Source organism: Centrocercus urophasianus, unplaced genomic scaffold (assembly GCF_019232065.1).
Source record: "Centrocercus urophasianus isolate 14NV4802_14NV808 unplaced genomic scaffold, USGS_Curo_1.0 seq_19, whole genome shotgun sequence".
Lineage (NCBI taxonomy): Eukaryota > Metazoa > Chordata > Aves > Galliformes > Phasianidae > Centrocercus > Centrocercus urophasianus.
The window spans coordinates 13,072,804-13,100,081 of NW_024884744.1; the positions used below are offsets into that span (position 1 = coordinate 13,072,804).

General features: G+C 36.7%; 1 protein-coding gene across 12 annotated transcripts in view; it reads left to right on the forward strand.

The window, feature by feature from the left end:
• Window positions 1–27,278, forward strand: part of SLC9A9 (solute carrier family 9 member A9) — a 199,222-nt gene that overhangs the window by 77,566 nt on the left and 94,378 nt on the right. For all 12 annotated transcript variants that reach the window (XM_042820766.1, XM_042820768.1, XM_042820765.1 and 9 more), the window contains exons 10-12: window positions 11,250–11,363; window positions 13,661–13,772; window positions 17,482–17,635. In XM_042820766.1, coding sequence (XP_042676700.1) covers window positions 11,250–11,363; window positions 13,661–13,772; window positions 17,482–17,635 — 380 coding nt within the window. The remainder of the gene's footprint in view (window positions 1–11,249; window positions 11,364–13,660; window positions 13,773–17,481; window positions 17,636–27,278) is intronic.

Genomic DNA, 27,278 nt, shown 5'->3' on the forward strand with positions numbered 1-27,278 from the left:
TTTAATTTCATGGGATAAACACAATGAAGAGACCAAAGAACAGAGCAATGCCTCTCTTTGGATAAATGCACAAAGGTCTTTGCTTTCAGACAAGATACTGCGCCAGAAAGTTATAAATTCTGGAAAGGAAATTAAGAAACCCATCTCCTATGGAAGCAGTGGAAAGTACAGCAAGTTATGTCCAGCCAACAAGGGATTATGTTGCATACTACCCTACCTGTCTCCATTTATTCCACCAGTCTAATCCTTGTTTATGTAGTAACCTCTGAAACACTTGTATCTATGAAGTTCATGAGAGCTGCTTTCGGAAATTAAGTGCAAGAGCCTTTCTTACTGCATTATTTGTTAAACAGTTACTGTTCCTGATAGCAAACCATTTGGTGAACACCTGCCCTTACAGAGAAAAGCTTCTGGCCTGATTGTTCAGCTGCTCTGGGAGTGCAGTATGTACAAGATGTCATGTTAAGATTTCGGTGGCCCTTCACCTTCAGAGTCTTTACACAAGCTTGAGAACAGGGCAAAGGTAAAAATGAGAACTGCATAACTTCTGAGAAACTTTAAAGGAGCACTTGATGTTAGTAGAACTACTTCAGCAAATTAACTGATGCTGAAGGGTTGAAAATTCAGACTGCAATCTTAGTTCTTTGCCCACTGATGGGCATAGTACTGATTTATTCAAATTTTCATCTCCACACTTTAATGCAGACGTGATTATCTCTGATTGTGAAAAGTCATCACCTTGTAGAGAAGTAGCTAATATCATCTGAAAATCTCTTTAAAATACATTTAGTTTTCAAAATTTGTTAAGCCCATTTATGACATAGCTATACATTTTTCATCAAGTTCAGGATTAATCAGCTATTTTCTGTATCAGAAATTGACCTGTATTGCAGGCAGTTGGGTGTAGCAAAATATCTAATTTTTTAACTCATCAAAAATGAATTCAAATCAGTATAGTCTCTCGACCCTGATCTGCTACTAAGCAGCCTTGACACATTTTATAGTTTGCTGTTCCACTTTTAATTATAGACTGAAACAAACTGGAACATATCTGAACAAATCTGAACAGCAGAATATCACTTAGAAAGTCAAGTACCACAATGAATAAGTCCAGATCTACTGGAAGAGGGGGGAAATCTCTAAATTAAAGGACTGGTTCCTGAATAGCATCAGACTGCTTAATAAAACAAGTATTCTAAAGGAATGGAGGTAGCTAGAGTCAGCTTTTAGCTGACTGTGTCCAGGTGAAACACCATTACTGTGAACTAGTCATTCTACTGCAATTCTGCTGGCCTATCACTGTAAACAAGTTACAGAAAAGTAGAATGACAATTTGAACAACAGATCTCCTCTCTCTGGATACACAATGTAGTACTATTCTTCAAGATTCTTATCAGCTGTCTTTTCCTAAGAGAAGAAACAGCATACTGCAAATTTTGCTCCAGTGGCAGATTGCTTTCACCTGAGTTTGTAGCTGTTGTTAGAACACACCAGGAGTGCAGCTTCTGTTTGTCTTCCCTGTGAGAGAAGGGGAGTGGCAGTGGAGATGGCCTTGTCCTACTACAGCCACAGGTACACCCATGTGCGGCTCTCAGGGGTCCCACTCTGCACATCCTGCACTTAACCTTTGTTAGGGAGAGGCACAGGAAGCAATAATGCAGTGCCCCATAGCTTAAAGCCTCCATAGTCATGTAGGACACACATGCCCTGCATAGACCTGCTATTTCCATGAATCGTTAATCTTTAAGAAGTAAAACATTTACAACTATGAATATTTCTCAAGTGTATAGCCTATATTAATTTATCTCTGCATACTATTTTCTGTTATTAGATATTGGATTGTTTATAGATAATTAGTTTACACCTCTAGGAAGAAAAGGCCAAAAATGTAATGTCTCTTACAGTTCAGACACCTGACTTTTAAAAAATTCAAGAGTATTTCCAGGCTGAGGAAAACCCCACTTAGAGCAAAATGTCTTTGATAATTAGCAAAGCACCACAGCAAATAATTCTCATTTTGAAATGAACAGCCTAATTGGCAGCTGTTGTTGTGATTTGTTGAGGAACATTACTTAAGAAAAAAATGACCTTTCAAGCACTGAGAGATCAGATGTGTCCACATAAGTGATTGGCAGAGACAATTAAATTTATTTTGAAACAACACTACCACCAGTACTGCATTCTGATCATTCTTTGCGTGAGCGCTATACACTAAAAGGCATCCCACAATCACAGTGCCTATGGGAACATTTCTTACTAGAATGATTTTTCCATTAGCTTTTGAGGTACACAGTATCAGTGAGATCTAGTACTGGCTGAAATAAGATGACATATTTGATGGTTAATACTGTGGGAAGAAACCGGAAATTCTGTTTATCTAATACATGACACTCAGATCTGGCACACACACAAGAGGGAAAGATTCTAACCTAAGGGAGCCAATAAAATGCAATGAAATGCAAGTTTGTGTCTAGCATTGAACAGGTTGCATGCCTAAAGTATGTTGTCTCATTTTAGTGGAGACTGAACCTAAAGTTAGGCCTGATGTACGCCATCCCCTTGTTTCTCGTGGTTCTGTTTCTGCAGTAGAACAACCACTGAATCCCAGCTTACTTGAGACCACACAAGTTCACACTCAAAAGCATTAAAGACAAGACTGGTGCTTCAGCCAGTACTGCTCAGGAAGGAGTCCAGATGACCATGTTACAGTGGTCAGTGCCGAGGTCTGAAGCACCTATTTCTCATAACAAGAAGGAGCTAGTTTTGCTCAAAATTAACACTTTGGAAAAGTTTACATTAGGAAAAAAACAGCTGCGCTTATGTCTTATATCACATGTACTCTTTTTTTTAAGCAACAAAACATATAGCAAAGCCTCCATTTTGCAGCTATTCAAAATGAACAGGGGGAAAGCAGCACTTCTGCCTGCTCCCTAATCTGAGATTTAACCAACAGTCAGACACTGAAATCATGGCAGAAGAATGTATTGGGTCTCCATATTCCCTGACCTTCTGGCTATTTTCTGTCCTTTCACAGAGATCAAGGAATCCTTTTTCTTTTACAAGAGAAAAATTATAAAACATGAAAAGGTTGCAAACACAGGAAAAGGAAGAATAGCTTATGCTGCGTTTAGCACATGGCCATTAGGAATAGATATCTGGAATTGTTCAGGAGTTTCTTCTAATTTTGAGACGCTTGAAACACTCTAAGACTCATATTGAAAACAAGAAGTCTCAGTAATAGGACCTTCTAAAAGTTCAAAAGATCATGTATGCTTTGGTATTCACTAGGCTTTAGCCTAGTAACCCCTCAGTCTAGCTCCTCACTCTCATCTTGTGCTTTCTCTCCCAACTTAGAGGTTTACCTCCTGAGCCACTGATGAGCTCCAGCTGCACGACCAGCATGCTGACTTAGTGATCGTCCATCTCAGGAACACACTGCTAACTCAGTGCATCTGTACACAGCCAGTGGGTTGCCCTAGTTTTTAAATTGCCTTCTTATCTCAAACTGAATATGCACCGCGTGCATAGTGTTTGTAATAATTATTACCTTTAAAATGGATTGGGATTGACAGAAGTGTGCAATGAATTCCAGTTTTATACAGAGTTATTTTCTGTGTTTAGCAGAAAAAGCTGAACATTGGGCATATTCCAGATGCATTATTTGACCAGATGCACCATAAAATCTTATGGAACCCTGCAGAACAGTATAATCTATAAAGAAAGCTAAAGCTGCTTACTGTATGGGTTTAACAGGAAGAATGATGACACAAGAAAATCTTGATTTCTATAAAAGGAATTTTACTACCATGTCCTTCAATCTGAATATCTCAACAAAATCCTTCGTTATCTGACTGATGTTCGTGATTTCTTAATCATGCTAAAAGAATGTTAATCTTCCATCTCCTTACGTACAGCTCCACTTAAATTTATGTGAAGATGCCTTTACTGTTTTCTCTTTTTTTTATACCTATGAGCTACAAGCTGGATGGTAGGCAGCTAGGAAACATTGCTGCAAGTAAGCTGAGAACAGTAGGCTTTGTAACTACAGTACATGAGTAATTATCTAAAAAAAAAAAAAAAAAAAAAAAAAAAAATCCTTTATTTTCACAAGAGGAAATGAGAAATGCTGCTATCCTGAGTATATTCAATACTTCACTGAAAAATATTTAATTATTTCATACAGAAATCTTGTCTGTGTATCCATTCCATACCATATTTGTTAATCTCCACTTTACTCTGTTTCTGCATACCAACTTCAGCATCTCCTTAATTCAGAATGCGCAGATTTACCCTGACCTCATTAGCTGCTATCAAGTATGTCTTATCATTAATCAGTATCTTGTAAGGAGTAGTACCTTCAAGTGTCTTCCACCCACACAGACCCAGGAATAAAAACAGTATTTTGGATACATGAAGAACAGATCTTCTCTTGAAACACAAAGGACAACAATTTTCCTTCATTTTGCTTAAGCACAGAAACTGGAAAATACAAATGCTCAAATGTAATTCGTACCTTGAAGAAATCCAGCACTGTAGAGAAAGCAGTTCTTCTATAGAGAAACTAGTCTTCTTGAAAAATGATGTTACTCTTTATGCTAGTAGAATAGTGGAGCACGAGGCCATATGCAAAACAGGTTCCAAATGGTTTCATTAAATTTTTTTACAATATGTTTATACATTAAACATTTTCCTTCAATTATTAATAAAGTTCTTTGATTATTATAGTTTACTCTTCACAGCACAGAAGCAGATGCCAGCCATTAGCTAACACATACCAACCAGAACTAAAACCTACAGGCCAATTTCTCACTGGAACGGAGCGGAATGCGTATGGGAATTCCAAAATGAGTTGCATGCTGTATTTTATTTTTAAGAAAGAGTCACAAATGAGTCTCTCACTCTACACAGAAGAGTAAAATTGTATGGGACTATGTAAGCTACTGCAAAGCCAGAAACATGACTCATATTGCAATGCAGGTCATGCAACTTCATGTCTGTCACCACATCTCTTAATCTTCTCACAAGAGCTTTGAAGAACAACCTCCAGACCATTTCCCCTTACTGTGAATAGGTAGCACTAGTTTTTAGGTCTGTGTTCTGCAAAGATCCAGCCTTGGGTCTCAGCTCTGTAAAGCACATCTTCTAGCGTTGTGAACTTCCTCTAAGCACGTTGACCATCAAACCAAGTCCCTTCCTAATTATGGCTATGTTATCATCACTGCAAATGGTGAATGCATAGAGAGGGGAAAAAAACCAACAACACAAAATCAAATACTGGCCTATGAAAACATTATGCCTCATCATGTAGAGCTGAAACAGACGAGAGGGTGGCTTACCATCACATTCTTAAAGTATATTTGGTTACTTTTATTTTTAAATTGCGATTTATTTCAATTCCTGTGGCCTCTCCTTCTGCCAACAGCACTTTCACACTGCACAGACTATCCTGGGGCAGTGGGAGGCCTGAAGGAGTCTGAGCTGTTGTGTGATTTCCAGCATTAACAAACTACTGTTGACAAAGGTCCATCGCAATCTCAAATATGTTTTGTACATCACTGCTTTTCAGTTATGCTGACAACGTGTCACTCCCTGCAAAATTCAGTATCAACTGAAATAACTGTACAAAAGAACTGTTTCAAAATATGTAACACTAAAACTCGCATACAATGAACTGCAATGGGAAGAAAATAGATACAAGAAAATAAGGCAGTATAACCCATCTATTTAGAGACTGCACAGCTGTGTTTCCATTACATGATTAATGGATTTTATACCCTCAAAAGAGACATTTGTACCAAATGGTAGCACAGTGCAAGAAATACTAAACAGCTAACTGGAGCTCATCAGTTTCTCATGCTGCCATCTGTGAAAATCATCAAGGGCTAAAACACCCTTAGTCAAAATCTTTAAAATTACGTGTCTATGTCACAACTAGGATTCAAAGAAATGTCCTTTTATTTCTCAGAATACAGATCTGCTTCCATTCAGAAAAGAACACAAAAAGTCTCCTCTAAGCTTGTGCATCAGTTTTGAACTTTTGACTTTTACTTCTGCTTGTCTCACTAATTTAAGGGTGGTCAAAACCTTTTACCTCCAGTCAACTTCTAAAGAGTTGTGAGTGTTTGATAATTCAAAATAGACATTTGGCATCCTCAGAAACTTACACTCATGCCATGACTAATACCTTTCTTAAAAAACCATTTCTCTGGATGAGGTGCCAAATGATACTTCTCTATTCCACTCACCTTCCACATTCCTGCAGTAGAACTGAAGATTAAAAAAAAAAAAAAAAGCTCTTTGATGATTGTTTCCAATTTGTGAACCAAATAACTTAGAAGTTCTAGGAGCATCAGCATCATCCTTTCTGTCTTGGCAATACTTTCCATTAAGGTGACACTCTCAGGTCACTTTTCGGAACAACTTAATGGCCAATTTATAGCTGTGAAAGCTATTTCTTCTGCAGGAAAGGAAGACAAACATCTAAAAGGTTCCCTGTGTTGCAGATGTGTTCAGAAAAAAACAGTTTACAGAAATCCCCTTCCTATGCAACTTAATTACAAGAATTATGATAGAATCATTAATTTTTCTGCAACTAGTTCTGAAGTTTATTGAAGTCAGCATATAAATTCTCATGAGGTTCTGAATCCGATATATTATCACAAGCGCATACCAACATTTCAACAGCTCTTCATGCTTTATTCATATAAGTAGCAAATATATTGAGTGTTAAATTTTGAACAGTGTCTCTTGTCAATTAATTGATAAAAGAATAAAGTTCTTTCTGAGGGCTGATTTTAATCATGCAATTAAAGATTTGGCAGATTCCTTGTAAATATTAGCATCCTATGCTTTCTTTCACCCTGAGGTCAAACATTTTTTAGAAGTTCTGTGCATTTTATTTTTAAAATATTTCTCCATTGCTCTCATTGATTGAAGTAGTTAAAAAAAAAAAAAATGAAAAAGATTTCAATTTATCTTCCTAATTTTCAACATTTTTTGGTTTAAACTTCTTTTATTCAGCAAAGCCACTCCAGAGCTCTGAATTTAAGAAAGGATTTGCCTTAATGTCTGGAACAAACATTTTTCCTTACTGTCAGAAGTTAGCATGTTTTTATGCCAGTAATATATCTATCTTCTTAAAGACAGAGTTTTGGAAGTGGGGTGTAGAGTATGCCACAAAGAATAATCAGACTGTATAAATACAAAATATCGTTAACCTTTCCTCTCCCTCGATGCTGACATTTTCTTTATTTCTTTCTCCTTTTAGTTTCCCCACTTCTTCCACGGGCTTTAGAAATCTTTTACATCTCCCAGTTTTAGAGAGAAATAGAAAGTTATTGTGTGCCTTCCATAAGTTTATTGGGATGAAATTAATCAAATCCAGTAGCAAAGTCTACTGATTAAAAAAAAGAGACCAGAACTGCTCAAGACATAGAAAGAAAACTTGTGAGAATTTTCCTGTTAGTGTTTCTAACCTCACAGTCAAATATGCTCAGATATCAAAATTGTTACCAAATACAAGTTATAGTCTATCATGAATTTCAGTTAGTTTTACTAATTCTTCATTTAAGCCTGTTATTCTAGAGACAAGCACTATATCACTATGCTGCAAAGATTCATTACAGCTGTATAAATGATTTCAGGCAAGAACTTCAAATTCAAGCATTCCTTTTCAGATTTTGAAACCTTTAATCAAAAGAGAAAGATTAAATAAAGCAATTACATTATAATAAAGACTTCTACAATCTTAGAAAAATACGATAGCCTGCATACTCACAGCACTTTAATTCAAAATAGGGAAAAGCAATTTTCATCAGCTATTGATTTATCAATATCCTTGACTTCATGAACATTTTTTTTTTTTTTTACAGTTGTGTTCTAATTAAATAGCATTATTCAAACACCAAATTTTATAACCATCACTTAAAACTGACTGCTTGGGATTTTTTTTTTTTTTTTTTAAATAGCTCTGTCACCACCGTTTCTTTCCTGCAAAGTATAACCAATTTTACATCTCAGATCCCCAGCTGATCTGAGACTGTTGCAATTTTGCCTGCTTTAATGTTGCATAAGGATATATTCCTGTCAGATATAACCCATGTAGTGGTGGCATTTCTCCATGTTCTATCTTAACCGTATATCTGTAAGAGGTGAATAGCATTCCTTCAGCAGGTTTTAAATGGAGGAATATACTATCGCCATGAGGGAAGTAAAATTCACTGAGGTTTGCAGGAAGTTCTTGCAGGTGTCATTCAGGTTTTACCCAATACTCTCACACTAATATTACTCCCCTGAGATCAAAGAGTGAAGTTAGTAATTCTGCTCTTACCCAGTACTCCTACAAACTTTACTCTCTTGAGATAAAAGAATGCTCTTTGAAATATTAATATTTGAGAACTGCTACATTTTCCATTTCCTCAGCCATAAAGGGATTGTGGTATAGAATATGTTCATTTTCTCTTTCAAAGAATTCTATTTTTACTACTATTGAGATGGAAACATAGTATTCCAACTTCCAGGTGCACTAATTACTTACCAAGATAATCTCTCTAATGCTCAGTGAAAATTGAAGTAGTTCTATAAAATGGATCAACTTGCAAAACCTACTCTGGTGAAATTTCCCTATTCAGGAATCTCACTTAACTGTGAGGGATAGAGAAAAGGAAGAAAAAGAAGGTGCTTAGATAAGCTTAGTATTTGCAGTAAGACCTGAAGTGTAGATAATTTACACTCATTCCTCTCTCTACCAGTAAGTAACTAAACTCTAAGTGACACTTCCCAGAAGACTATGCCAACTTCAAATAGACTTTTTTAATATCTCTGTGCACTTATAATGACGAAGGGTAATAAAAAACAACAGCATATTTATTGAATTGTGAGTTTTTAAATGCCTAAATACTACATTAATTTTAATAGACATTTTTCATATCAATCTTTTGTAATATCCATTCATTACAGAAAAAACAATTCAAGTAAAGCAGCAAGCAGTGTCACTAATTTACTGAGCTAGCACCTGAATCCAGTGCCCAGACTGTGCTCACAGTTATTTTGTGTTTTTTGTTTTGTTTTGGTTTTTTGTTTTACTCTAAACTATACTCTGAGATGTATTGATATTACTTCAAATTTATATTAATAATTTATTACAATTTTTTTTTAGACCTACAAGCAAATTTATAGACTTCACAGAGAAGTTAAAACTGTATATTACAAATGAGAGGTTATTCTGTGTTATACAGAAAAGTAAATTCATGCCCTGTATATACTGAAATGGTTTCTAGTATAATTTCCTGGTAGCCCTAGGGAAATTAATGGCAGCATACAATCATTTTAATGCCAATTTCATTTAAAGTAGAAAGAGGTTAGTTGGCTGTGTGGGAGGCAAGGGAAGAGAATTTATGGTTATGAACAAAATACTTAAGTTCTTCGTCTAGACAAGATTACTGAGAGAAAAGGATTGAGAAGCCTAAAAATCAATAATGCCATGAAAACACTTCAGGCAATAGTCAAGAGCATGAATCTACTGTTGAAGACTATTGAGAAAACACATAGCAAAAAACAGTGATACAGAAAGTCTATTTTCCTTCAAAAACTATACATCAAAAAAGTTTGAAAATGTTTTGGAAACTACTAGCAGCAGATTAATTTTACATTAAAGTCTAAAACAAGATTTTGTAATGAAGAGTGAAACATCACCCAGCTTTGAAACCACTGACAAAACTTTATCTTATCCCAGCAATTAAAGCATACAGTGCGACTCCTCAGTGATGCCCCTTCCTCAAAAGATTTTTATAGGTTACATGTCTATAGGTATATGTAAATCCTGTCATGCCACTCCTGCAAGACTGTTTAAACGATTAGAAATATTTGTTATGTGACAAGCCCACAAAGAAACAGAAGTATATTCATCCACTGTATGGAAATGCAAAGATATGTGATAATCCTTATTGGTTTCTAGGTCTCATAACTTGAGTCTTTTTGACAAGTAGTTTTTCACTGAAATTTAATTTAAGCTTGAATAATTTAAGTTGATTAAATTGCAAATATTTCTTGTATTTGTTCTCATGTTGTTCATCAGTGCAGTGCTAAACAGAGACTATAGAGTGTGAGCTTGGGATAACTGATGGTGCTGCCATGGGGTCCACAATATCCTCCCGTATACTAGCAGGCTTTATGCCTCTTTCCCCGTGAAAGAGGTTGTAAATAATGATTCTGACAGCTCTCATTTTTCCTTTGTTAGATCTTAGTGACTGCTATTAGATATTTATTTTTAGAAGCACAAACATATTACACAAAGTACATAAGCCCATGGAAGATGAAGAAAATGTCTCCATAGTAACATTTCTGGTAGAATGATTTATGACTGTTTGTAGACAGATCAACAAACTTTGGCCCTAATTCTGTATCTCCTGAGCCCAGATGTGATTTCAGAAGTGTAAATCCTCATCTTCTCTCCTCTCTAGATACTCAGCAACAATGCTTTTTTTTTCCAGATGTGAAGAAACATGAAAATTTATATTTGATATTAGGCTTTATATAATCAGCTGCAAGGGCAATCAGGAACATCCCCTCAAGGCAAATGTTCATTTTGGCTTTGTTTATTCAGTGGGTTTTTTGTTTGTTTTTGTTTATTTTGTTTTGTTTTTCAGGAGAAATCCTACCATAATATTGTATTTTAGGCTTATCTTATAATACATTTAGATCTATCCTAAATACAAGAACACTGGTTTGAAATTAGTACTTCATACATATGTTCAAAAAAGGCAATAAAATTCTCACCTACAGAATAATATTCATGATGATAAAGAGCATCATGCTATATTTTAAAGGCAGAGGTTCTTTAAAAATGCACTCAGGAATTTTTTTGTTTGTTTCTTGGCATTACTGCACCATCCCCATTACTGTAGTGTGGTTACTTCAGCCAGGTTCTGAGCCATTTCGCAGGTTCACCTGTGTAAACACGACCAAAGCTAAATCCCCTCAGCTTCTTTGCAGTTTGCATTGAAGGCTGTATAACTTAGTTTCTGTTCCTGTGTTTTATGTGTTCATACCAAGCTTTACTACACAAATCAGAAATCTAAAGTGAAGTCACTGACTATACATAATGCTAAACGGTTTTCAAATTCCCCCATGAAATTGGTTTGATTCCTGATCCCTTAAGATAAATGTATACATATATAAATATTCCAAGATAACTTTGTGATAAAAAGTGATCAGTTAATCACTAGTCCTAATTATGTTCTCTCTTTCAGCTGTTTGAGTTCATGAATTTCTTAGCTGAGAATGTCATCTTCTGTTACATGGGACTTGCTCTGTTCACATTTCAAAACCATATCTTCAACCCTCTTTTTATATTTGGTGCATTTGTATCCTTTGTGCTGAAGAACTCTTCATCTATCCAAGTGCATATTTACATTTGTGTGTATGTATAGATGTGTGCTCCATGTTTAAGAAATTAGAAGTCAACAGGCAAACCCATCAGCTCCTTAGATCCCCAAAAACCTAATTTTTATCGCGTCCAAAGAATTCAGCTTTATTATGTGTATCTGGAAATCTGGTTTGATGCACATATGCTGGTGGCCCTACAACTGCTGCTGCTGTTTTACAGACACACCATCTCCACACAGAAATGTACCTACCATAAGCAGAACTTTCCCAATGCTACCTAAATTATATTAAGTCCCAAGAAATAAATTAACAGCTGAGCATTTCTCAGATCTTCCCTCTTTTGTATGTGATATTTCTAGTACACACAATTATTTACATCACATGTGATAGAGATACAAGTAGGAAGTCTTGTCTTGTTTTCTGCCATTGTTTCTCAGCCAGTCCATTACCCACTTACACAGTGATATCAATTCTTTTCTCTTTAATCGCTCACATAATGATTTTTCTTCAACTCAAAGCAGCAGCCCTTTTGCTCATCACCTTTTGATGAACAGTCGAAGCTTTGAAATTTGGGATTACACAGTTTACTTGCATTAAATTTTTATGCAATTTCCAAATGATTAAGGTCTGCACCACAGTTCTGCTGGCAAAACATTGGTTGAAATGACAGAACAGGTCACAGGAGCAACCACCACCACAACACAAATGAATCCTGCACTCAGCATAAGGAGAAAGTGGAATATGAGAGAAGATCTCAGCAGCCCAGCTGAAAGCCTGTGTTGCAGAGCACCATCAGGACCTCAGCCTGTTTCCTCTCAAACCAGCCTGGAAAAGTACAGAGCAAGTGAAGCAACAGCTGCTAATGCTTGTTCTTCCAGGTATGTGGGAGTTCTAAGCAAGCACTTGGCATCACAGATAAGATGCACTCAGCTCAAGTGCTTCATTGATTCTCCAGTACACAGCATGTCTCAGACTCTTACAACCATAATTGAGCCCTAAGAATCACAAGACAGAGAAAAGAGGGAACCTGCTAAATGAGTGTATAAGGCATTGTGGTTCTTTTATTTAATCTGAAATAACCATGTTCACAAGAATCACAAGGTTGGAAACGACCTATAAGATCATCCAGTCCAACCGTCTCCTCATCACCATTGCCACCACTAGCACTAAACCATATCACGCAGCACGTCATCCAGACGCCTCTTGAACACTGCCAGGGACGGTGACTCCACCACCTCCCTGGGCAGCCATTCCAGTGCCTGACCACTCTCTGAGAGAAAAAGTTCTTCCTTATGTCCAACCTGAACCTCCTCTGATACAACTTGCTGCCATTGCCCCATGTCCTGCTCGTTGCCTGGGAGAAGAGGCCAAATCCCTCTTCACCACAGCCTCCCTTCAGGAGGTTGTACAGTGCAATGAGGTCTCCCCTGAGCCTCCTCTTCTCCAGACTGAACAATCCCAGCTCCCTCAGCCGCTCCTCATAAGGTTTGTGCTCCAGACCCCTCACCAGTTTTGTTGCCCTTCTCTGGACACACTCCAGGATCTCAACATCTTTCCTGTAGCGAGGAGCCCAAAACTGAACACAATACTTGAGGTGCGGCCTCACCAGTGCTGAGTACAGGGGGATGATCACCTCCCTGCTCCTGCTGGCCACACTATTTCTGATGCAGGCCAGGATGCCGTTGGCCCTCTTGGCCACCTGAGCACACTGTCGGCTCGTGTTCAGCCGAGCATCAACCAACACCCCCAGGTCCTTCTCTTCTTAAAGTTACTTTTGTGATAGTTCCACATAATATACATAACAAAAAACTCCTTTTGAAAAATTTCCAAAGTGAAAGAAAAAAAAGTGCTGGACATAGACTATAGGAGCAGTCAGGAAACAAGAAAGTAATCACGTCCAAAAGCATATTATTTTCAAATTGCTGCTGAAGAAGATAATGCCATCACTGAAGTCGATGACAGTGATGCAGCTGAAGAACTGTAGATGAAGTCATGTGATACAAATGTGATGAGTGAAAGTAGAGTGATTGAAGTGGGATATGTAATGATGAATTTGAAACCAGGATGTCTAGTGAAGTCAGCTTCTGCCACTACACAGTTCTATAATGCAATTGGAACCAGAAGGATGCGGTATGTAAAACGAAGGGAGATAATCTCATTTTTATTTCAATTACACATCAAGAATAACTATGTAGAAATACTAGATTTAAGTTAGCTCCATTGTTTTGGCTTTTTTTCAGTAGTTCCTCTATTTTCCTCAACATCTTAATTTTAGCTGGCAGTCTTTGTAGCAAGAGCTTGCAACATATATCCACTTACTTTCCTTTTGAATTTTGGTCGAAAACAAAAGATTCCCAGGAATTTTCAACACATGATGATGTTTTCAGGTAAGTGCAATTTTGGTATTGTTCCTGTTCCCAGTCACCTCTAGCTAGTAGTATTAAGTCACTGTCTTAGAATTCAAGATAGCCGCCTCAAAGCCACTGAAGGAAATGGATATATTCTTGGTAATTCACTCTGCTCTGGACCTATTTTAGTTAACTTTCTTGAAAGCCTATTACCCAGAAAGTCTGTCTTTTAATCAATTGCCAGTTTGGAAATACCACATTCTTATGTTGGGTTGTTTGAGAGGCATTTATAGCGTACTGCTATACGCTGGCAGTATACTAAGAAATATCAGACTATGAGGGTGCTAGCACTGATACTCAGATCATGGTTTACAGCAATTCTTTCTCACTTCAGGAAACAGTTTTATTCTGAAACATGACTAGGAGACATTAGCTCCACAGGCAAATTTTCCGTGTGTATTTTAGCTGTTATCTGAGAAGTTTACTCTCTAAATTCAGGTTTACTTTCAAAATTGAGGTTTTACTCATTTTTAAATCTGGTTAGCATTGTAGAATTAGAAAAAATCCAAGAGAAAGCCAAGTTCTATTCTCAGTGCATCATTCACTGAACTGTTAAACTCTCCGTGGGAAACTATTTTTGGACTTGTACAAGCTGCCTCCACTTGATTTTTCTTAGAGGCAATTTAGAAAAAACTCAGTTTTTTTAAGTAAGAATATTTGAGAGCTGAGAATATTTGTTCACTAAAAGACAGAAAAATGGATCCTCCAATGACATTTATGAAATCATTTTCTAAGGTTAGAAATGCAGCACTTCTTTGTCTTCTTTTGCTTTTTATACAAAAAACCATCCCTATTTTTATAGCTTAAGTTCTTGATTGACAGCCCTGCTGTACACTGATCCATTTAGTCAGGTAACAAGAATACAATGCACCACATTTGAAGCTTCCTCATCAGGAATACTCCACATCAGGGTGCCTCATTTATGCCTATGTAATTCCATGTATCTAGAGAGCAGCACAGTAGTTCATTTCTATATCTGTTCAATACTTCTCCTGAAAGCTGCCACTGAAAATGTCAGTTAATGTCAGCTAGATTGCAGCCTGAGATGGTGACATATATCCATTAGGAACTGGCTCTCAGACTGCCTGCTCATCTACAATTGTTAGCAGTGTAAGACCTACATGTAAATCACCCAGATAAAGCTAGCAGGTGGCTAGCTAGGTGGCTAACTAGACAAAAGCTTGCAATCATTTCTTATCCAGTTCCTAGGGTCTGTTTTTTGCTTTATTTTTTCCTCAGATAAAGTATGAAATTCAAGATGTTCTAAAAAAATATATCTTACTCAACAAATTTTTGTCCTCATTCTCTCATCAGATTTCATTCTCCCCAGAGCTAGAGGCAGAAAACAGCCAGAAACTGAGAGAACTTGCACACATGCATTTACTTCCTAGTACAATCTAGCAGCTGAACACTGAAAATGGTAGTACTGAAAATGTCTGAAATTCAAATGTTAAAATAGTCAGAAAATATTTTTTATATTTTCCAAGGAAGACTTTAGTGAAGAGAACTTTAAAGCATCTTTTTAAAGTAAATTGCATGATCTGTAAGACCACCAATAAGGACTGACAGCCTTTTATGCTGCCAGCAGCATCACACTTCACTGAACACTTCACAGATGTGTGATTTTCCCTTTAAATTGCACTTTATGGTTGGTATTTTGTTCACAGTTAACAATAGTCATCTTACTACAAACTGTGTACTATGGTGTCTAGTCTGCATATGGTGATCAACAGAAAAGATTACCAGAGCACACGTTTCTGATATGAGTAAACAAGACAACGAATCTTGAGTTTGGACGAACATGCTCATTGCCTACACAGCATCAGCAGAGCTCTCGAAGCAACATTTTGGCATAATATCAGGTTTGAATAGGTCATGAAGAAAGCAAGGCTTCATGCATCATGCCATCATACACACAGGAGTGAAAACCAAATCTGGGATTGCATTTGTTTTCAATCTTACTGTTACTGAACGCACGCAACATTTAGTGTTTTCTTTACTGAGTTTCACAGCCAAGATCACCATGAATATAAGTGTCTGAAAACTAACCCTTAAGACTGGGTGGATGAGTTAGGCTTGGAAGGGGATTGTGTAGCATTTTGACGTATTACATTATTCATCTGTTTATCGTAGGCCTCTACCAACTCATTATAAAGGGTGAATTCACTTTCACAACAATTTTTAATCGTAACTCCTGCTAAAAATCTATTGTAAATCAAAACTAGATTAGCCCTTGTATAATTCAGCCAAAGCTTCTCAAATTGAGTTCAACATCAGCTAAAACAAGTCAGCAGTCTCTAATAGCCAGAAAAGGAAATATTTTAATGTCTTAAATTTAATTTGACCTATTCACCTAGATAAATACTTTAATTGCTGAGAAGTGGCTGTTCATATGGAGGAAGGAATGAGCTACCATTAAAATGAGCTGATATTTTCCCCCCCATGAGAAAATAGTTAAGCATGAGCATCTTTGGACACGTCTTTTACATAAAGCCTACTTTTTGAATTCTGTACCATATTTGTGAAAGCAGAGCTTTTAAACCTGCTGCCACTGATCTGTGCCAGCTGAGGTAACTAACTCAGTCCTTCCTTGCAGAAACAGCTTTGTGTTGTACTCTGCTTAAACTGTATATCTTCTATACCAAATAACACATTCTAGCTGTGCACTCCTAAAAAGCTTTAGAGTTCAACTACAAAAACAGTTCTTGTTAGCAGTTAATTAAATGACTCCGCATGAACCATTAGTGTGAAATGAAAGGTTAGTTATTAGGTTTAATCTCTTCCAGAGTACTTTTTGGATTCACTGCATATTGCATGCATGTAATCGCTTTGTTCTCTACATTTCGTTCAATTATTTTAGAAAACAATAAATTTAAACAGATAAGTGAAAATCATTGGAAAACGTAGTGTTATTTGTAGAATGCATGCCGACAGCTGAAAGCACTGATGTGCTTTCTTCTCCCCCCCTTTTTTTTTTTTTTAAAATGTGTCACTGTGCAGATTCCTATTTAGAAAGCTTTGTACTACCCACAGAGTTGTTTTTTGTGAATACTCATTGTTAGCTGTTTTAAGGTTTTTCTGTAGGTATATAATTTTACAACTATTATATTATTTCAAGTATTTTCAAGTTCAGTCTACATGTATTCTACACCCCTTTTCAGATACTTAAATTATCTATTAAAAAGTATTTACTATTTTAAAATCGTATTTATATGACTGTACTTAGAACATAGATATGTTTTAAAGAAATGGAGCTTTCTAATGCCTCAAGCAAGAAATGGGTATCGGATTTAGCTACAGATTCTTTTGTTATGCCAGCCCCTTTTCTCTCTTGCTCCTGATTTCACAAGTAGTTCTACTGAAGTGAATAAAACAATGCAGGGAATATATTTATTTTAAACATGTATAAAGGCCAAATTAATGTTTAATATAATGTTCAAGACAAAGACCTCAGTGGCTGTAAGACAAATGTGATTACATGTGAATATCAGAGTCGTTTTGTTGTCTACTTTTGCGAAGTTGTTCAGACTTGCATTAAACACCACACTTTCAGTTGCCTTATGTCAGCATATTATAAATGCAATAACAGTTGAAAAATCCATCTGCCCTTGGAATTGGGTTTGGGCTGGAAAGAGTAAAATTCTATTTCTCCATCGAATAAATTTCACCATTTTCACCTGTTTTTCAGGTTTACGTGGTGCAATAGCTTTTGCATTGGCTATTCGAGACACAGAATCCCAACCCAAACAAATGATGTTCACAACAACACTGCTTATTGTGTTTTTCACAGTCTGGGTATTTGGTGGAGGCACAACACCAATGCTCACATGGCTTCAGATCAGGTTAGTACTCTTTTTACAATAAAAACCATAAGAACAATGTAATCACTATGATCAGTCACTGATTTCCTACAGCTTTCTGAAACTCACATTCTTTTTAATAGTTGGGAAGCACAAAGCAAGTATTTGGCTACCTGTTAGAAGTATGTTCAGACCACAAGAAATAAGTTCTTCCCAACTTTATTAAGGATTTGGACCTTGGTCAGAACATCCTTATTTCCTCAGAATTTGCTTCACTAGCGGTGTTTCTAAATACTGGGAGTAAATGAAGCAGTGTCCTCCTCACTACAGAAAAAATTGCTATGAAGGAAGCTCTTGCACTAAATTATAAATGTGCATTCTTTTACAGTCATCATATGTGACGCATTTCTGATTTTACTATGAATATTTTAAGAAATCTACCTGTTGCATCATTCAGCTATTCATTTATTGCTCATTATCTTATATATTTGCTCCTTAATAGTAAGATTTTCTCAACAACTTGATAGTCGTTTGTAACGACAAAGTAGGTTAAATGAGAAGAGGATGAGGAAGCTGAGACAGCATATTTAATTTAAATACAGTGCCCTGCCCAAGATGCCTTTTTGAAACCTTACTTTTCAGCAAGAGCCTGGTGTTTGGGTTATTTCATTATTTAGACCTTCCTGCCATGGTTCATAATGCCACCAAGAAAATCTCTATACAAGTTCAGTTTGTATTTCACAATTTCTTATCATTTACCCTACATATAACATACACTTTTGCTTATTTATAAAATGATGTCTGATTAACAAGCTTCTGCATCTTACTGTTGTTATAAAATGCCAGCTGAATACATCTAAGTTGACATTTTAATAAAGAACAGATATAAAAGCAGACAAAAGAAGTAGACTAAAATGCACTACATAAACATAAAATGCAGGCATCTGTACACAGCGAGGGAGCTTTCCATTTCTTTGATGTTCAATTTTCTTCATATCTCTCTGTGATGTCAATTAAATTGATTGGGTTTAGATAAACACCTCTACTATCACCCATCTTCCTAAGATTAGAAATTTATTCACTGTCAGCATCAGAGTTGCTTTATACGGAAACAGAAATGTGGGCAAGGAAGAATAATCCCACTAGATCTTGAGAACTTTGTCACGATAGTAGGAGGTTAAGAAATAAATTCGAAAATATAAGGTCCAATTTAAGTGTTGTCAGTTGTGTAGTACAGTAATAAACTTTCTGAGCATAAAGGTGTATGTACAGTCTTTGTATTACCAGCTGGCTTTCTGAGAGAATAACTGATTACCCCCATCACTAAGTAATACGTTTTTTTTCGGTTTATCTGAGAATCATTTCTAGAAAAGATATCTACTTCATAAGTAGAATATACTGCTCCAGCCAGACAATGAGTAAGCCTGCTCCAGTGTACAAGAATAATATCATGACACATCAACAGCAATACAAAGATATCTATTTAAGCATGAGTTCACAGTCAAATTGAAGTACTCAATAAATGTGCCTTCAGAGATGTTGAGTATTATCTGCTAATGCCTTCGGATGTATGTCTCCCCTCATTCTTCATATTCTGATTGAAAATAGCAAGCCACATTTTACAGTAAATCTGCAATGAGTGGTTTGGGGATAAAGGATTCTCCAGACAGGCAGAAAGACATACAAAGCTGTTAATAAAATGCGTCCTGTGAAAGTATTGTTGTGACAGGTATTAGGTCTGGCTTGTTTATTATCACCTCCTGTGCAAATGTTTGTCAAGGGATTTTCAGATTCCTTGCGCATCTTTCTGTAGCAACTCTTTGGTGAATAAGGTTTTTAATCCATATTCCAAATAAATACTAAGCACCATTTAATAATAACTTTTAATACCATACATACCAGGCCATTGCCTTTGGTATGTATTTTACAGACTGACTACATCTACATGCCTGGCTACCCTTGAAATATGCCATACTGAGTTTACTTAAAGCTTCAGTTCTAGACCTCCAACTTCCTCTAAATACCTTTGCCAGAGGCCTGGCATAGCAGATTTTTTTTTAAGATGACCAATACTGCACAAATTCTTATTCTCACCAGAAGCATCTCCTCAATGAGTTATTCTATGAAAAAGCTTCAACTCAGGAAATGAAGTTTATCAAAACAAACTATTCTCCTCATACTGAGTACCCATGCACTCATTACTCCATAGCAATGACCATTAGTCCATAGCAATACCTATGTAACGCAACAGAAAACACAGCAGAGCAGCAAGGTCCCAGGCTACAGCAAATAAGAATTTACTCAAATACAACACCCATAAACAGAAAAATAAAGGAAAGAAGCTACTTACTTTCAGAAGGTCTCAAGAAGATCTCACAGGGATGTCCAGCAAGAAGCCCTCACTTCCACTACCAACCCTTCAATGAGGTCTGTAAGAGGTGCATCCTGGCTCCACCTCTTCTGGTCACTCAGGAACATTGCATGCACCTGAGCTCCTGTGGATTGGCCCTGCCTTCCCACCAGGTGCTCAATCACTGCTTCAAGACGTGACTCAGCATTTCCACTATAGAGCCACACTTACAGATTTGCTCCCAGAGGTTTCCCAGAGCTCTGCTTATTCTCTCCACTGTTCAGATTTCAACTTTATAACTACCTTTGCCTATTTTTATTGTACCTCTAATTAAAACTAAATCTAAAAATGCCAAGGTATGCTTTCATTACTTTCTTTGTATGGACAAAGGCAGAAGATTCATACTTTGCTGGCATAAATGAAGCATAGCTTACTGTAATCAAGAATTTCAGCGTACAAAAAAAAATCAGTAAAAATAATTTAATGGATCTTACAAGGATAGGAGGTGAGAACTCACGTCCTATGAACCAAATGTCTTCACACCTAACTGCTTGGAGTAGATAAGTAAAGAGGCTCCAGAGAGTTCCATCATTGTTCCAGAGACTCTTCTCTGTTTTGTAAAGTTAATCTTGCTGAATGACTACAGGAGCAGCATGCAAGTAAACCAGGAGAAATATTGTTATCATAATGAAAAAAAAAAGTGCAATCTGCAATGTTAAGAACATACTCCACCATCCAGACTTAAAAGCCGTGAGGAAAAGGACAAAACTGTTACAGATGTGTAGATAAATCTCTATCAATTATGTGAAAACACTGAAGTCAACAGCCTTCTCAATTATGCATTTGGTCCTTCTATCCGTTCCATTCTTCACGTGCTGAATCACTCGATCAACCCAAATATATAGTCCTTGTAGGGATTTATCCTTATCCGTCTTTATTGCAAATTTGTATCGAGTAACACTAACAGAATATAACAAATCAGACTAAGAATTGCAGAAAGACCTGATTAGAGGAACTATCACCAACTCATATTATACTGCTATGCTGGCAAAATTAACTTTTTGAAGTCTTATGGTTTTTTTCTTCCACTTTCAGAAGTTGCAATATAAAGCATCAACAGTCTGGATTATTTTGTGGAGTTTTCCATGTGGTGTGGCTACAGCAATGTTTTCTAAATTAAAAAATTTTATATAAGGTTGCATTCAAAATGTTTTGAGAATTTGACTTAGCTGTTTAAGCTTTTAAATACAGCCAACTGTTTGACTGTAGCTCATCTGAAACACAGAATTATGACATTACTCAGTGTTAGGTTGTAAAAGTTGGAAGATCAAACCATTGCTAGCTCCTAAATTCCCACCTATATCCATATTTCACAAATCCTCAATAGGAAAGGAATGTTCAGTGTACATAAGCAAACAAGAGATACAAACCAGAAGAGTACAATGCCATGGGAGTACTGATTTATCTCTTTACAATTAAAATATTTATTGGATCACTTATTATTCCAAGAAGTCAAAATTTTGGATCCTTCAGTAGTCAACTCTAATCCACAACATCTGAGAATCATCTTCTTGATCTACAAAAATGATTTAGGAATGGCTAATACAGTCTGTATTTTTTTTACCAGAATATCTCATTAGGGATGCAGGTGAGCAGCAGGGTGAGAAAATGGGCTAAATGCTGTGGCTTGACATCTTGTAACCATGGCAGTGTCTGTCTAGCAGAAAAAAACCTGATTGTCAGAGTAAGATTCTGTGCTTAACCCAGTCTTCTATCAACTGGTTATAAAATGCTAAAAGAGAGAACTTTCTGATGGAGCACCTGGAGTTACAACATGACATTGGCCAATATTGTAAGTGTTTCAGTAACAGAAATATTCTGCAGAGAGGCAGTTTACAATGCCACAGTGGTACCACTCCTAGCTGCCAAGTGGGAAGCTTTCATCAGATTTAGTCAGTACTTTAGGCTTCCAATACTGCTAAAAGACAACTTGTCTTTCTGCTTCCCAGCAGAGACCCGCAAATTTAAAACACAATACTGTGGGCAGTGGAAAGAATTCTGCCTTACCTAAAAAGATAAGGTGGTTGTGGTAAGAAATTTAGGGGCTGAAATGGAAAACATATGGCTGAGCCTCAGGGCTCTTAACAGGCAGCGCTGAGGAGGACCCTTTTTTTCTAACACAGCCTAAGAATGAAGATGAATGCACATTTTGATCTAAGAATTTACAGACTTTTAAGCAAAGTGGATGATGCTGCCTGAATTTGCTGAGCTGTGGGCACACAGCTGGAATCATGCATTACTTAGCACTGTGCCAGTGACCTAACCATTATCAGAACCTGTTCACTATCACCTTTAACTTGATAAGAAACAAAGTAACGTTTCTTCTATCTCTACCCAAGCTGCGGTTCTGCATCTTTACTTGATAATGAGGAAGAACCTTTACAAACAGTGAGATAGAAACAACATGCAATTCTCTGTTCTGTGGGTAAGAAATAGACAGCACCAGTCTCTAGTATTTGCAGCTTTAAGATGGTATAGCACAGCAAACTCAGGCAGAAGTCACACCAATCTCAGCCTTAAATTCATCTGAAAGCACTGACACATGCTAGACAACTTCTCATCCCAGTCTTTTAAAAGCAAACTGTACTGAGCCCTTTTTATTGCTTGCCAGCTGGTCACTGAGCACCCCCCCAGCTCCGGAGGCACACAAGTAATGAGAATCTCAACTCTCCTGACCACATTTGAACCCTCATAGTGATAAAGTAACTATTTTCTGCAGATTCCCAGACTATAAAACAAATAATAGTAAAGCTAAAGTAGGTCCACATTCCATATCAAATTGCAGAGTCTCATATGGTAAGGTGGCTTAGAAACCTGAAGTACATAAAAATTCAAGAGAGCTGAAGTTCCTAAGTTACTTTCAAAAGTTTGATTTTGACTGCCTCATGTAATGCGCAGTGGAGCAATGCCTTCTTTAATTTTCCTGGTGTGAGGATTATCTCCTTACAACAGGTCTTTTGTTATACGGAACAGAAAGATGAAACTAGATGGTAAACCAAAGCTTATTCCCAGTTACTGATATATGAAGAAGCATCAGCTTCTGCCTCACGTTTCTCCTTCTTGCCCTCCACATTGCTTTGGCTGCAGAAGATGCATGCTCTCATGACAGTGCTGGGAACACCTATGGGGTTTCTAATGTTGCATCTCTGGAGATAGAAGACAGAGGGCAATATGCAGAAAGGAAAACCAGTCATGTCTACTGACATGTCCTGACAACAAACCCAGGCCAAAGGACTGCAGTCAGCTGAGTTGAGGAGCAATTTTTTAGCTCGATCAACCTGAATATTGCGCTCTGTCACTGACTTCTACACAGCTCACAGAGAAGAGATTGAAAGAGTGCATCTCCTTACAGAAATTAATCATTAACTAGATTCATGCAGAAGTTCGGTTTTTACTCCTCCTCATTTACTCCTAAATTAAGTAGAAAGTTTCCCTCTGAGTAAATGCGTTTCAGTTTTCATTTTTAAGTTTTCATTTTAAGAGGCATACAAAGATTTTCCCTCCTGAAGCACAGCTGGTCTTTGAGATACTTGGAAACCAACAGCCAAGAGCATGTGTTTGTATCTTCGGATGATCCATAATTCAAGAGCTATAAATTATTATAAGCCTTCTTAATTGTTTTGCTTGTATCCCTTTGAACACATTTTACTGTTTGTCAAGAGGAAGGAAGGTCAGTTTATAAAAGGAAGCTTAATTAACTTTTTTCTCTTGGCCTTGGCACATTCTCTTTTCTATAACTGCATTGCTTTGGGTCATATTTCCTCTGGAGCCCTGGAAAACATTTAATGAAAGCAAAGGATCTGTTGATTTACTATTGAAAATATATTGTCAGCTTAAGTATCTTCAACTGTAATTTGCTAGTGACCACAATACAGAGAGATACAGCTAAATTAGAGGCAATATGTTTTCAAGTGCTGTTATATTTGTGTACATCATACTGCTTATTACTTTGTTTTGTTTTTAGAGTACTTGTTTCAAAATGAGTACTGTACTTGGTTGGCCAGCTGTCTGTATCTACATTCAAAGGACAACATTTCAACAAGCATCTTTTATACTGATGGTAGATTGAATGTCACTGCGCTAGGAAACATGAAAAGTGGGCAGACACATGAGAAGCCACACCTCTCTCCCTAGGCTCTCCTCACTATTAAGATATTGATGATTTATGTACATTTAAAAATGTAAAAACATTGGGTTTATCTAGCTAAATGTATTTTTAACACAAAAGTATTGCTAGATGTCATTATTTTCCTTTGGCTGGTATTCTTTGCCACTGGTCTTGGACCTGTGCATATGTATACCCTTAGTATGTATGTGGCATCTACAAGAAACAGGGAATGATCTGGTGTTCCTGGCTAAACACATATTAGGGAAATGTATTCTGCTTCAAACACTAATGTGAACAAAGAAAAGTCTTCTAGGGGTGCACCCACGCTGAAAGTGCTAATACAATTGCTGCTTTTATAGAAGTAGCTAGAACAGGATTAAGCTGCTATATGCTATAAATCAAGCTGCAGTATAAAATTAGATATTAAATGTACTGAATGTTATTATAAAAAGAAAAAGTGGATAATTTCCTTCCATTTCTATCTGAAAATGAGAAATCATCCAGGGAACAAATCTCAATGATCTGCTGAAATGCCTATCATTTATTTGCAAGGTACTTTTCTGCTAAGATAAGGTGCATATTTGATCTGTTGAAGTTATTCACCATAGCAGTTTGCCTGAGTGATACTAAACAAGGTATATAAACATTTGCACTGTAATAGTCCTTGTTAAAAAAATACAAAGACAAAATACACCGGGCTTAAGCTTTCTGACTCTGACTGTAAAGGCAGACCAGGGCTGCTGGTGAATGGGAAATTTCAGATTGCAACTGTGAACTGTGCATGAGATGTACCCATCTCCTGCTGTCTGGTCCTAAGCTCTGTTGGTCCTTATTGGCCAGAGGGGTCTAATTTTGGGCAGAGTCTCCTAAAATAGCACGCTGATCATTAAGTCTCACATTTCTAGCTCTGCATAGCTATTGAAAACAGAAAAGATGAAAGATAAGCTTTTATTGCTAGAAAATTTGTTACAGGAGAGGGGGAAAATTCCACAGTAGAAAGCTCTGCACCTTTCCGTGCATCTAGAATAAAGGATATGTGAAATTTCCACATCTCAAAATCCCAGAATAGTTTATTAATATTTCCAGAAAACTGTAAATTATCCTATAGCTTGGAATATAATCTGCCTAGAAACATTTTAGCATGTGTCAATTGAAGAATATGTTTTATTTGCCTTTAAAATACTGCTGCATTGATATGCCTGAGTAGGCAAAAAAACCAAGTGTTCTTCCATTTCATACAGAGACATTGCTCTTCCATTAAAATGTATCTTCCTTTTGCACAAGGTAGCTGTTGTGCAGCAACCAACATGATAAAACATGTACAATCTACAAAAATGGAATGAATCACACCATCTACAAATGCTTCTAGGGAACTTCTTAATTACCTGGGACTTCAGAACAAATTGCTGATTTATTGCTGTATGTCAAAATATGCAAAATTTGGGCTTCTAACCAGTTCACCAAAATTAAATCAGTGCAAGTATAAATCCAGTTGACCTCAAGCATATGCAAAAGTTGATTTTCTCAGAGTAAAGGTAAAAGAGTAAAAGAGAAAATAGAGAAAAATAATTTGAGCCCTTAAAAGTTGGAGATAAATATGTGGTAATGAATCCTGGCTCTAGAAAAAAATAATGATCAAATTTTACTGAGAAACATCCTATACCTCTGTTTTGTAGGAATTAGTCATAATGCCTCTTAACTCTCTCTACTATTGATCAGATACTGTTGCTTTTTGTAAAATCTGGAAACTGACTTGTTTAAAATTTCTTGTTAAAAGAACACGCATGTTATGGTTTAAGCTGGTTTTCCAGAGCAAATTAGTAATATAACAGAACTCTGTGACTTCATCTTGGTGGTGAATAATATGTAGTGTTCCCTCCATAGAGGCTGGCTGCTCCTTAGGATCACAACTTTGTAGTTTCTCCATTAAGCTGCCTTATTACATAGGTCACTCCAAAAATAATGCCTCATATTAATTTCCTTGGGAACAACAATAGATACAAAGAGTGCATTAACACTACTGGATAGAGCAAATTCTCAGCTACAACACATTATTTTTCAAAACAGTCACCACCATTAGTTATGGACTTTTGCCAGCGATGAACATGAGCTTGCATGCCACTCTTGTTAAAATCTGCACCAGAGGTGACCCACCATTGTCACTGAATGCTGAATTGCTGAATGCACCACCCACTGCATCCCTGGGCTCAGACCCACTCTTTGGTTGCCAGAAAAATTCAGCAGCATGTTAATGGTTGCATTTTTTTCCATATGAAGGAATTCAGTGACACACTTTTACTTCATACGCCCTTCTATGTCAGACACAATTTTGTTGGACAGCCCCTCTGCTGCCATCTGTCACACAGCAACAAAATATAATGGAATATTGGTGAGAAGATTCAACCTCTACTGCCATACCACCCGCAGCTGCCTCTGACGTCATGGGCCAACATAATAAAATAGGAGGTATTACTTTTAGAGCAGCCCTTGTAGTTACATAAACAGTGCATGACAGAAACAAACTTCAACTGTCACAAAACATTTGACAGGAATTTCTTAGCTTTATTCTTTTTATTAAATGCAGATAGAAGGAAATCTCTGGCACCTTTCATAACTAGTCTGGTAATTTTGTGCGTGATTGGTTGAATATGAAAGGTAAATTAAAGCAGATATTTAATAACCTAGACTGTGAGGCAATATGGGCTTTTAGTGTTTAGTAAACAGCTAATTACACTAGAATACAGGCTTTTAAAACTGAATTACCAGTGCAGAAACAGTCTGACAGTGATTTGCTAGTCAGTACATCTCTCAGATTTATATGAGAAAATTACCTCTTAGCTTTGCAAGAAGTAACTTATTTCAGCGTATTTAAAAATACATTATCATTTTCTGTTTCATCTTTTAGTTCTTCAAAGAGATATACCATTTTGTCACGTAATGACAAATAATACATAAAGCAATCTTGAAATTGCACATTAAATTATTCTTTTTTAATAAACCCAAGATATTTTCTGTGCAAATAAGAATATATAACAGATGTCACACATCTGAACTCTTTGTTCAGGTCACTGCTTGGAACATGGTTAGACTGTAGGTTTCCTTCTGTTTGAATTTTTTCTGTGTGTATGTGTTTCGGGATTTTTTTGGTTTGGTTGGTTGGTTTTGTT